This window comes from Pempheris klunzingeri, chromosome 21 (genome assembly GCF_042242105.1).
Source record: "Pempheris klunzingeri isolate RE-2024b chromosome 21, fPemKlu1.hap1, whole genome shotgun sequence".
Lineage (NCBI taxonomy): Eukaryota > Metazoa > Chordata > Actinopteri > Acropomatiformes > Pempheridae > Pempheris > Pempheris klunzingeri.
In genome coordinates this window covers 20,160,237-20,172,339 of record NC_092032.1, presented here as the reverse complement: position 1 = coordinate 20,172,339, position 12,103 = coordinate 20,160,237, and the positions used below count along the sequence as shown (strand labels likewise).

The following is a 12,103-nucleotide window of genomic DNA, read 5'->3' as shown; positions in this document are numbered from 1 at the left end:
CAAAATACCTTTGGCAGGTCATGTGTTTTTCCATCATTATGAAAGTATCTGTCACACCTCATTACAGCTGCTGGCAGTCAGCAAACCAAGTCTCACGTTATATTTTGTGTCGTTTAGAAAGACAAATGTAGTCACAAGTACAGTTTGGTCACAAGTCTTATGATTGAATGCAGTAATGTCCATCCATTTTCTGCTCAGTAGTTTGTTGAATACAAATGTATTAGTAATGTGATTTCTAATAAATGCCACGATGTCTGAGACAGGATATGAGTTGTGTTTTACTGAAATGAAGCTCCAGAGCACTTTGCTGACAGACTGGAGAGCACTCACCTGGTTCAGTCCCAACATCCATAAATGTTGTCGTACCGAAAATATTAGTATTGCTGGTCAGTCAGTCACATAGTGTAAAGAACACTAACTTCCACAGACAGAGACGGATGCTGTCGCTGAATGTTTTAGATCTAGGACTCACAGGTTTGAAGCCTCTGTGGGACCAACAGTCAGAAGAGATTTCTTTATTTGTAGAAAATGTCAGATTTCTTTTATCATCATCAGTATTCAGTTGCAGTTTGGTTAGGTTTAGGCGCCAAAACTACTTGGTTTTGGTTCGGAAAAGACAATGGTTTGGGTTGAGATAAATCAAATACAAATATTTACATAATTACATTTAACCCAAAATACTATCCCTCCAACATACACCTGGGTGTAACTGGCTTTTCCAGCCGAGTTGCAAATAGCATCTGCCTGAAAGTAAATACTTAATAATAATAATAATTTACATTTATATAGCGCCTTTCAAAAAAACCCAAGGACACTTTACAGATAACAAACAACAGAACAACAGATTAACTGCCAAAGGCCTGAATGAACAAATGTTTTTTGAGCTGTTGTTGTGCTGCCAAGGCTTGGTGCGAGTAAGAACCCTGGCAGCTGAGTTCTGCATGTACTGGAGCCTGTCCAGGGTTTTATTGGTGACCCCAAACAGGATTCCATTACAATAATCCAGCCGGGATGTGATGAAGGCATGGATTAGGGTCTCAGCCACAAGAGCTCCGTTTTTTTGCTGTTGAGTTTGAGGAAGTTAGAGGTCATCCAAGTTTTGAGTTCACAGAGGCAGTTGACAAGGGTGTTACACCCCAGTCTGGGGGAGCTGGGACACAAGATAAAAGAGTAGAAAAAACAAACTTTGTCTCCAAATCAAACTTAAAAATGTATTGTTCTAACAGAAAGAGGCCTGACGTGCAGGTAAAAGGACCATAGTCAACAAAAAAACAAAATGAAATAGTTCAATATATGTACAGTGTTCCCAAAGACAAACAACTAATAAGACACAATCAAAAACCACCACCCAAACTACAAAACTAATAGGAGCACTACTACCAACCGAGCTACAACAAGATATGAGGACAAAGTTCATTCAGAGAACGCCAGAAAACACAAGTAGCTGCTGTCAAGCCGAGGTTCCCCCTGGCGACTGGAACTCCCTGGATTTAAACCCTTGGATGCAGCAGCAGGAACCAATGACACTGCAACACCGTTCGCTGGTTGGAGGTGGGCAGGTTCAACACAGCTACTAAAAAAAAGAAGAACACGAACCAAACCAACAACAAACAACACAGGACCACACAGAAATAACAACACATTACAGAACAAAACGTCCGGGGCCGTAACAGAGGGACTGTGGAGGGAGCTGGGTGGATGGTGAGGTGTTGAGGTACAGCTGAGTGTCATCAGCATAGCAGTAGAACTGCAAACCATGGCGGCAGATTATCTGGCCAAGGGGGAGCATGTAAATGATGAAGAGGACGGGACCAAGGACGGAGCCTTGTGGCACCCTATGGTTAACTGGGGCAGGGTGGGAAGTGGATCCATCAATGGTGATAAACTGTTTCCGGTTAGATAGGTAGGACTGGAACCAGCGAAGAGCTGTTCTGCTCTCTCCAAGATCTTGCTGAGGAAAGAAAGGTTGGAGATCGGCCGGTAATTGCTCAGGTCATCAGGATCCAGACCAGGCTTCTTCTGGATGGGAGTGACTGAGGTGGTTTTAAGAGTGGTAGGTACAGTCCCGGATTTGAGTGAGGTGTTAATAATGTCTGTTATGATGGGGCAGAGGGTAGGAAGGCAAGCCTTCACTAACGCTGTGAGCATGGGGTCCAGGGAGCAGGTGGAAACTTTTGCCTTGGTAGCCAGCTCACAAACCACGGAAGCATCCACAGGCATGAAGGAGGAGAGGTGGTATTGCGGGAGGCATGCAACTGGAAGGGTGATGGCCTGTAGCTGGGGAGTGAGAGAAGTGGTGGAGGCGGGAGCTGCTGGTGAATGGAATCCACTTTATGTTGGAAAAAGTCCAAGAACTTGGAGCAGAGGTTGGGGGCACCTGAAGGGCGGGGGACGCTGAGGGGGCGGAGTAAGTGATTGATGGTGGAAAACAGCATCCTGGGGTTGTTTTCCTGGGTCCCAATGAGAGCTGAGTAATACTGGGCCTTGATCTGAGAAAGAGCTTCCTTGTAGGCCTGAACATGGTCTTTGAAAGCAAGATGATGGACAGTGAGGCCAGTTTTTTTGCAGAGCCTTTCTAGCCGTCGACCAGTGGTCTTCAAGGAGCGGAGCTCAGGGGTGAACCAGGGGGCAGGACGGGTGAAGGAGACAGTCCTGGTTTTGAGGGGGGCCAGAGAGTCGAAGCAGACAGTTAAGGCAGAGTTGAAACAGGCCACCAGGTTATCCACAGTGGTGTCAGGAGGGGCCACAGCCAAGTTGATCGCTATCAGGGTAGAAAGCACTTGTGGACACACTGTTTTGGTGTTCCTGAAGGTGATGGTACGCTTACGACGTTGCCTGGGGAGGGAGGCTGGGACAGTGAAAATGATGGCATGGTGGTCCGATACAGCTAGATCCAGGGACTGCAGGTTGGTGGGTGGTGTGCCAGAGGTGCAGATGAGGTCCAATGTATAGGTCATACATTGGACCTCATCTGCACCTCTGGCACACCAGAGGTGCGGGTGGGGCCTTGTACATGCTGCGTGAAGTTGAAGCAGTCCAGCAGTGACAGGAACTCTGTGGCGAATGGAGTCCACATGTATATTGAGGTCCCCGAGCAAGAGTGTGGATGGAGAAGCAGAGGCGGAACAAACAGTTGTTAACAATTCAGATGGATCGATGGATAACCGCTAGGCCACCACCACGACCCACAGAGCGAAGCCTCTGCAGATAAGCATAGCCTGGGGGGGTGGCTTGGTTCAAAGTGATGAAGTCATGTTTGTTCTGCCAGGTCGCAGTTAAGCAGAGTATATCAATGTTTCTGTCAGTAATTAAGTCGTTGATCAGTAGGGCCTTGTTGTTAAAGGAACGTGCATTTAGTAACATGAACATGACATCCTTTCCCATGGCTAGAGCTGGGGCAGGTGCCGGGGGAGGAGCAGTGTTGACGCCACAGTCCAGTGTCCGCAGATTGCATGTACGCACGTGGGGTTTGTTGTGATGAACGGCTCCAGAGCGGCTGACAGACAGTATGGAGGGGATGGGTGAGTTAGAGTAAATGAACTTGCGTCGAGAGCCCCTGTGAACGTACCTGGGGTGACGCAAGAGTCCAAGGGACTTAATTACAGCCAGGCAGTTTGGGATGGACAAGCTGAATAGGTTCCAAAGTTCCATCGAGGAATATGTTAGCATCATCATCTCTGCTACTTCCTAGCAGCTAGTGGCTATAGCTGCTACCGGCATCGGATGAAACAGTAGCAAGAAAATCTTACATTAACACAACATACCAACCAAATGCGTGGTGCTTTGCTGTTCTCTTGCCTTTCTAAATAACACCACATGTTCCATCAAGTATCAACACAAGCAGCTTAAAAATCACATGTGACTTCTTTTGTGACTTCTAAAAGAAAATCATGTGCTCCTTCTCTTTAGTTCTTGTCTTGATTCAAATTCAGGGCAAGGCCCCATTTCTTCTGGGAGTTTGTTCCAGCTCTGGAGTGAAATGCTGGTGTAGTGCTGCTTAAAGTAGTTAGAAACAGTGATAACAGAGTACAGCTGTTCACAAATCAAACTGATGGCTGAGTGAACAGTTTCGAACAGCATTTTAGAGCGAATGGAGGCAAAAAGTGTAGCAGGCAAACGAGCGATGCATGAAAGGATAACAAAATGACATGGGGTTAAACTGAAACAAGCACAGAACAATCTGGATTAACCAGGTTACTACATGAGGACGCTGTCTAAGATCAAACAATGACAGTTATTTGTCAAAGATCACTACAAGGAGCCATCTGCACCCGTCATCTTGTCCCTCCTCATTCCACAAAAACAAAAGTTTTAATACAACAAAATAACTTTGCTATTTATCTGAGCGAGCGATGCATGAAAGGATAACAACATGACGTGGGGTTAAACTGAAACAGAAAGCGCCATCTGGTACACTTACGACGTTGCCTGGGGAGGGAGGCTGGGACAGTGAAAATGATGGCATGGTGGTCCGATACAGCTAGATCCAGGGACTGCAGGTTGGTGGGTGGTGTGCCAGAGGTGCAGATGAGGTCCAATGTATGACCTTTGGTGTGGGTGGGGCCTTGTACATGCTGCGTGAAGTTGAAGCAGTCCAGCAGTGACAGGAACTCTGTGGCGAATGGAGTCCACATGTATATTGAGGTCCCCGAGCAAGAGTGTGGATGGAGAAGCAGAGGCGGAACAAACAGTTGTTAACAATTCAGATGGATCGATGGATAACCGCTAGGCCACCACCACGACCCACAGAGCGAAGCCTCTGCAGATAAGCATAGCCTGGGGGGGTGGCTTGGTTCAAAGTGATGAAGTCATGTTTGTTCTGCCAGGTCTCAGTTAAGCAGAGTATATCAATGTTTCTGTCAGTAATTAAGTCGTTGATCAGTAGGGCCTTGTTGTTAAAGGAGCGTGCATTTAGTAACATGAACATGACATCCTTTCCCATGGCTAGAGCTGGGGCAGGTGCCGGGGGAGGAGCAGTGTTGACGCCACAGTCCAGTGTCCGCAGATTGCATGTACGCACGTGGGGTTTGTTGTGATGAACGGCTCCAGAGCGGCTGACAGACAGTATGGAGGGGATGGGTGAGTTAGAGTAAATGAACTTGCGTCGAGAGCCCCTGTGAACGTACCTGGGGTGACGCAAGAGTCCAAGGGACTTAATTACAGCCAGGCAGTTTGGGATGGACAAGCTGAATAGGTTCCAAAGTTCCATCGAGGAATATGTTAGCATCATCATCTCTGCTACTTCCTAGCAGCTAGTGGCTATAGCTGCTACCGGCATCGGATGAAACAGTAGCAAGAAAATCTTACATTAACACAACATACCAACCAAATGCGTGGTGCTTTGCTGTTCTCTTGCCTTTCTAAATAACACCACATGTTCCATCAAGTATCAACACAAGCAGCTTAAAAATCACATGTGACTTCTTTTGTGACTTCTAAAAGAAAATCATGTGCTCCTTCTCTTTAGTTCTTGTCTTGATTCAAATTCAGGGCAAGGCCCCATTTCTTCTGGGAGTTTGTTCCAGCTCTGGAGTGAAATGCTGGTGTAGTGCTGCTTAAAGTAGTTAGAAACAGTGATAACAGAGTACAGCTGTTCACAAATCAAACTGATGGCTGAGTGAACAGTTTCGAACAGCATTTTAGAGCGAATGGAGGCAAAAAGTGTAGCAGGCAAACGAGCGATGCATGAAAGGATAACAAAATGACATGGGGTTAAACTGAAACAAGCACAGAACAATCTGGATTAACCAGGTTACTACATGAGGACGCTGTCTAAGATCAAACAATGACAGTTATTTGTCAAAGATCACTACAAGGAGCCATCTGCACCCGTCATCTTGTCCCTCCTCATTCCACAAAAACAAAAGTTTTAATACAACAAAATAACTTTGCTATTTATCTGAGCGAGCGATGCATGAAAGGATAACAACATGACGTGGGGTTAAACTGAAACAGAAAGCGCCATCTGGTACACTTACGACGTTGCCTGGGGAGGGAGGCTGGGACAGTGAAAATGATGGCATGGTGGTCCAATACAGCTAGATCCAGGGACTGCAGGTTGGTGGGTGGTGTGCCAGAGGTGCAGATGAGGTCCAATGTATGACCTTTGGTGTGGGTGGGGCCTTGTACATGCTGCGTGAAGTTGAAGCAGTCCAGCAGTGACAGGAACTCTGTGGCGAATGGAGTCCACATGTATATTGAGGTCCCCGAGCAAGAGTGTGGATGGAGAAGCAGAGGCGGAACAAACAGTTGTTAACAATTCAGACAGCTGAGACAGGAAGTCAGTGGAGTTGGAGACTTTGGGTGGGCGGTATATGAGGATGACGTGGCTCTGAGAAGACCCAGCCAGAGTGAAAGCCAGGCACTCGAATGAGGTGGCAGGAGGTATTATGATTTCTTTAATCATGATGTCGGCTCGATAGATAACCGCTAGGCCACCACCACGACCCACAGAGCGAAGCCTCTGCAGATAAGCATAGCCTGGGGGGGTGGCTTGGTTCAAAGTGATGAAGTTGTAAAATATGGACAGGGTTCGGTTAGGGATGCGAACACTAAGGACAGATTCCGGCCAGAGAATCCTTTTATCAGCTTTATTTGTTTGTGTGTTTGTCGTCTAAACAGAAACAAAAAGAGAAAAATAAATAATACAATGAGTATGATAGTTGTATAAAATAAGCAACAAATTCGTAATACAGATGTAAAACAATAACATTACTGTACCTATAAACACATTAAATATGTAAATAGTGCAGTAAACCCAAAGAACAGTAAATGCACAGCATGCATGCACAGTTATATATATATAAAACACAAAGAGAGCCTATCTCTAATTACACTCAGGTTATGAACAGGCCAACACAGCATTGAAAAGTACTAATTAGTCATGCACAGGAACACAGGAAAATACCTCAAGTTAATACACATAAACTTAAGATCTTGATAATAATATGGAACATGTAACAGTAGCAATAAACTTACTTGTTGTCCATAAACGCACACATTAACTGGGAATGATAGTTCTCCGTGTCTGCTATCATCCCCAAGCATGAACAACTAGGCAGCGTGCTGCATCCACTGTTCACGTGCGGTTCACATGATGAGACGCAAATAGGCTTTCGGACAGAAGTCATGTTTGTTCTGCCAGGTCTCAGTTAAGCAGAGTATATCAATGTTTCTGTCAGTAATTAAGTCATTGATCAGTAGGGCCTTGTTGTTAAAGGAGCGTGCATTTAGTAACATGAACATGACATCCTTGCCCATGGCTAGAGCTGGGGAAGGTGCCGGGGGAGGAGCAGGCAAAGATCACTACAAGGAGCCATCTGCACCCGTCATCTTGTCCCTCCTCATTCCACAGAGCAAAAGTTTTAATACAACAAAATACCTTTGCTGTTTATCTGATGTCCAAGTATGTTGTTCAGCTGTTTTCTCCACAGTAAGTGATGCAATTGTTGTTCAAGAATTTAGTAAAAAGTGAATTCAGTTAAATAGTCTACATGTTTTTTGCCCATTTCTCTTTGAATCTGAAGACCATTATCAGAATATGGGACGCTGCGTTGGTTTGTTTTGTACCTAAAGGCAGACGAAGTCATAACGTTAATATCTGTAAAAACAAAATCAGAGTTTGAACACTACTAATTGGCAATTTCAAATCTTTGAATATCTTTTTATATCCTTTTCCTGATTTATAAAGTTCAACTACCTTTTTGTCTTATGTCTTATGTGTGTGTCAACCTGTGTGAATATTATCAGGCCAAACATTTTGATTCAGGGCCATTTGAATTATTTCAGTTATTGTGGTTTTAAAAGGGCACACATAATTATGTGATAATAAATGGCTCCACCTGACCACTATCTCTAAATAAAAGAAAAGTTTTCTGCATGATAAGTCATATTTTCCAGAAAATGGCCAATAGTTCACAAAATCATGCCATCGTATGTAAACTTATGAGCAAATCCACTCAGTTTGTCTCTGAAGCTAAGCTGTTCACTTGAACACATGAGGGACACTATGTGTGATTGGTGCTGTCAAACTATAATGTCCATGCTGAACATGGTTCATCATTTTCAGTAGATAAATTGATCCATGCCTGAGTAGTTATGAGTGTAAAGTCCTGCCATTAAATGTCTTTAGGGCATCTCTGCTTATGTGTTGTGTTGTTATAAAGTACGTATTTCCTCTTGTGCTTACATGTCTGTGCTACACCAGGATGCCGAAAGTGAAACAGGGTTATATGTCAAACATTCACATATGTTTCAAATCAACTTTATTGATATAGCTCAATATCACAAATCGACCTCAAGGGGTTTTACAGTGTGTGCAGCATTAGATTCCTTCTGCCCTTAGACCCTATACTTTGCAATCAGAAAAGATTTGCAGTAATTCACATCTGCTGTGAATAAGGTGGGTAATGTGCTTTACATAATATCAGCAGTAATAACAATAATCAGTTGTATAATCTCCCTTCATATTATAATAACATGAAACATGATTTTTTAGATTTCCAAAATAAAACTTTTTCAAGACACACGTTACAACAATAAGGGAACATCAAACAGCATATGATTAAATTCTGACATACCAAACCACCATGAATTACATATTATAAAATCAACGTATGATTAGCTTTTGTACCCCATCAGAGCCTCTATTATCTCATATACATCATGCATTAAAAACTAACATTTCTCATTGATCAATAAGCTTTTTTTTATATATATATTCCATATTTCCACATATAGGTGCAGAGTACAGAGAGAAGCTGTTGCTGCTGTTATGATTGTGGTTATTTACTGTCTTCCAAGAATATAATGAAAGAGCATGATTCGATGTATCAGTGCAGAGATGAATTCATATTGGTCTTCATCTTCATTGGTCTTCTTTTGTTTTCGCTGCACTTCTTTATACATGTCATCTGTGTAGTGTTTCCCCCCATTTGCAGCAAACATGTCGTCGATCTTCTTGACCAGCTCCACTACTTGACTTCTGTCACTGCTGGTGTTGTCAAAGACGTGGAACCTGCTTCCACAGCTTTGGATGACTCGTTGAAGGTCTTGGCTGCTCTCAAGAACATACTGTTGGATGGACATGTCTCCAAGTTCATCACCACGGGTAAACAGCATGATCATGTACTGGTTCGCTTCTGGACCAAACAGCTTCTGCAGAGCTTCCACAGAGTTTTTCTCTTCAGGGGTGAATCGACCAACTTGGATGACGAGCAGGAACACATGAGGACCAGGACATGAGACTTTGACACATTTCACGATTTCTCTTTTGATGAATTCTGCGGATTTCCCAGTGTCCAGGATCCCTGGTGTGTCTACCACACTAATCACTCTGTTACCCCAGCGTGCCACTTGTTTTTCACAGGACTCTGTCACTGACTGTGCACTGGGACGGGATTTGAATTTTTTCTCTCCCAGAATGGTGTTTCCAACAGCACTTTTGCCCACACCAGTTTTTCCAATCATCACAATTCTCAAATCAGGACCTGCAATACATTAAACAACTTGTGTTAAAGAGTATATCATTGGCTTGGTGTACAAATACTTTAGTGATGAGCACTTTGTGATAGAAGCAAAGTCTTACCAGCAGGGATTGCCATCTCCTCTCAGCACTGTTGTCTCTTCAAAGATGACAAAGAGGAACGTTTAAGGCATTTGTTGAAGACGTTATATGACAGCTACACAGCTGACACGCCCCGTAACATTTACATAACAGCTCCATATAAAACAGAGCACTTTCTACAGATACCACACACCTCGTCTGGACTTTGCTGCACTGGATCCAAACATGTCTCGCAGTAAGTTGTTCCATGATAATTTCTCATTGTTTTTTAATGCTGTCTTTGTACCAGGAAGACTCCTTTAAATTGTATTTATCACATAAAGATTATATTATGTTTGTTGTTTTCACAGATGAGAAGGTTTCAGTTGTTGTCCTGGGAGCTGGAGAAAATTTGAAGAAAACCCTGATAACCACCATCCTTGGCAAAGATTTATCCAAAAAAAGAGGCCAGAAAAAAAAAAAAATATATGAAAGTGATACATATAAGTTCATATTCATACCAGATCTGAACACAGATTGCGATATAAAAAAGGTATTTGATGAGAATCCAAACCCTGACGTGTCTTTGCTGGTGGTCGAGGATGGGCTTTCAGTACAGGAGGTGTGGGAGCAGATAGAAAAGCTTCAGACAACAACTGGAAAACCCACAGAAGACTTCACAGTTTTGCTGCCTCTCAACTATGAAGACACAGATTCCTTCCCCAAGTCCTACACCATGGAGCAGTTCTTCAGCGAACTGAGGAGGCTGGCTGAAGAGCGATATCAGCCCAACAAGAGGTAAAGTTGAAAGGAGAGACTGTTTTGCATTTTAATTGTTTGCATACAATTGCAGTACAGATCAACTAACTCTTCCTCTACATTTTAGACCTGCTGACCATCATGAGTCAGACATGTGTCCAGGTATGTCACAGTATCTGGTGGCTTCAGGTGGCAGACATGGAGGAGAGAACTCCACTGAGCCCAACAAGAGCTTGAAAAGTAAGACCTGTGTTTTAAGATGCGTCAGAGCTCAGACAGTCAATCGTCAAAATAAATGTGTGGTAGTTTTGTGTAGGCTGTGTTTCAATACTAACAAACACACTCATGGAAACAGACAATTGTGAAGTTCTTGTTGTTCTACATCAAAGCAGGAAAGCACAGTGGGGCCAAACTGAACCTCGTCCTGCTGGGGATGGCCGGGACTGGAAAGAGCGCAAGTGGGAACACAATCCTGGGAAGGAAACAGTTCGATTCAAAACCAGCTTCATATAAGGTCACCACAGAGTGCCAAGAAGCAGAAACTGAGACAGGTAGTACACTTGTACGTGTCATTGATACTCCAGACATCTTTGATGAGATTGATGAGCAGATTAAGAAGGAGCATGTGAGAAGGTGCATAGATCTCTGTCAGAACGAGCCGTCTGTGTACTTACTTGTGATGCATGTTAGCAGGTTTACAGACGGTGAGAGAAACATCCTGAAAAAGCTGGAGGAAGCTTTTGGTAGAAATGTTAGAGAGCAAACAATCATCCTGTTTACTCGTGGGGACGATCTGCGGCGTGAAAACATGAGCTTGGATGAATTTTTGCACAAATGCCAGCCTGATCTCCAGGGGATAGTTAAAAGATGTGGCTACAGGTGTGTTGTTTTTGAGAACGGTGTCTCCCGTCCAGGTCAAGTGGAGAATCTAATGCAAACAGTGAAAGAGATGCTACCAAAATAGCAGGAAGACTCTATGTGTTAGACCAGATCAATAAAGTGCTGGGAAGTTACTTTGTAGACAGTGATATGATTAAGTATCTTTAACTGGATGTGATCACCACTTTGGTTCTACTTTTACTTTGCTTTTTAATCAGCACCATATTATGTTTGTTTAAAATTGCTGCCAATCATGATCATAAATAACTAACGTATCTCTTCATTGGTGCAAGAGCTCCCTCGGTCTCACTTTAACCTTTGTATCATGTGCTGACAGAAATGTGCCAATAAAACCCAGCTGTTGTACAAACCCAGTGTCTCTGTGGACTCAGTGATTTCAATCTTTATCCTCGGCTTGTCAGGATACAGAGGTTACTGTCCAGCTTGGTGGGAGTCTGTGATGTAGAGCAGCAGACAATCAGAGATCTGAGCCAGAAGAACCCCTGATTCTTCCTGAAGCAGTAATCATTTTTTAATCCGGCTCATGTAGGTGTGGAGGACAACACAACGTTGTGTTTCATGTTCTGCTCACTCATTTATAGCTGGGAGATAAATAAATGACTGTTTTTCTATGTGGCACAATGTAAAATGATTTAGACTTGTTTTTATTGTCATTCAGTAATTAACATCACAGAACGAGATGTTGATGCACAGCATGAATAGAAAACACAGAATAAAAACACAGGGTGAGTGATGATGATAAATAGGGCTTTAAAACAGTACACAATAAAATAAATAAAGGACAAGGGATATTGCACTACTACAGTGTATTCTATAAGTCTTATGGCGGTTGGTTAAAAACTGTTTTGCCCCTCAGGCTGTGGTACCGTCTACCTGAGGGCAGGAGGGAAAACAGTTGTT

At 43.4% G+C, this 12,103-nt stretch overlaps 2 protein-coding genes across 3 annotated transcripts; one reads left to right on the top strand and one right to left on the bottom strand.

Annotated features, from left to right (window-relative positions):
* Nucleotides 1-8,247: 8,247 nt before the first annotated feature.
* LOC139221086 (GTPase IMAP family member 7-like) lies at nt 8,248-9,637 on the bottom strand. The gene is made up of 2 exons (XM_070852995.1): nt 9,587-9,637; nt 8,248-9,488 (listed from the first exon to the last, which is right to left on the bottom strand). Exons 1-2 carry the CDS (start codon nt 9,600-9,602, stop codon nt 8,788-8,790), a joined length of 717 nt encoding a protein of 238 aa, XP_070709096.1. The 5' UTR covers nt 9,603-9,637; the 3' UTR covers nt 8,248-8,787.
* Nucleotides 9,638-9,770: 133 nt separating this feature from the next.
* LOC139221081 (GTPase IMAP family member 3-like) lies at nt 9,771-11,553 on the top strand. Of its 2 annotated transcripts, none has more exons than XM_070852991.1 (4): nt 9,771-9,800; nt 9,916-10,342; nt 10,431-10,543; nt 10,696-11,553. In XM_070852991.1, the coding sequence occupies exons 1-4, from the start codon at nt 9,791-9,793 to the stop codon at nt 11,265-11,267; spliced, it is 1,122 nt and encodes a 373-aa protein (XP_070709092.1). In that variant the 5' UTR covers nt 9,771-9,790; the 3' UTR covers nt 11,268-11,553. The 2 variants fall into 2 exon arrangements, with proteins under 2 accessions (XP_070709092.1, XP_070709091.1); XM_070852990.1 differs by having other exon boundaries at nt 10,693-11,553.
* The last annotated feature ends 550 nt before the right edge of the window (nt 11,554-12,103 follow it).

Bases quoted from the DNA above. Each gene is read 5' to 3' on its own strand.
- LOC139221081 (XM_070852990.1), top strand. The intron at 10,343-10,430 runs GTAAAGTTGAAA...TCTACATTTTAG, and splicing joins CGATATCAGCCCAACAAGAG to ACCTGCTGACCATCATGAGT. The intron at 10,544-10,692 runs GTAAGACCTGTG...TCTACATCAAAG, and splicing joins GCCCAACAAGAGCTTGAAAA to CAGGAAAGCACAGTGGGGCC.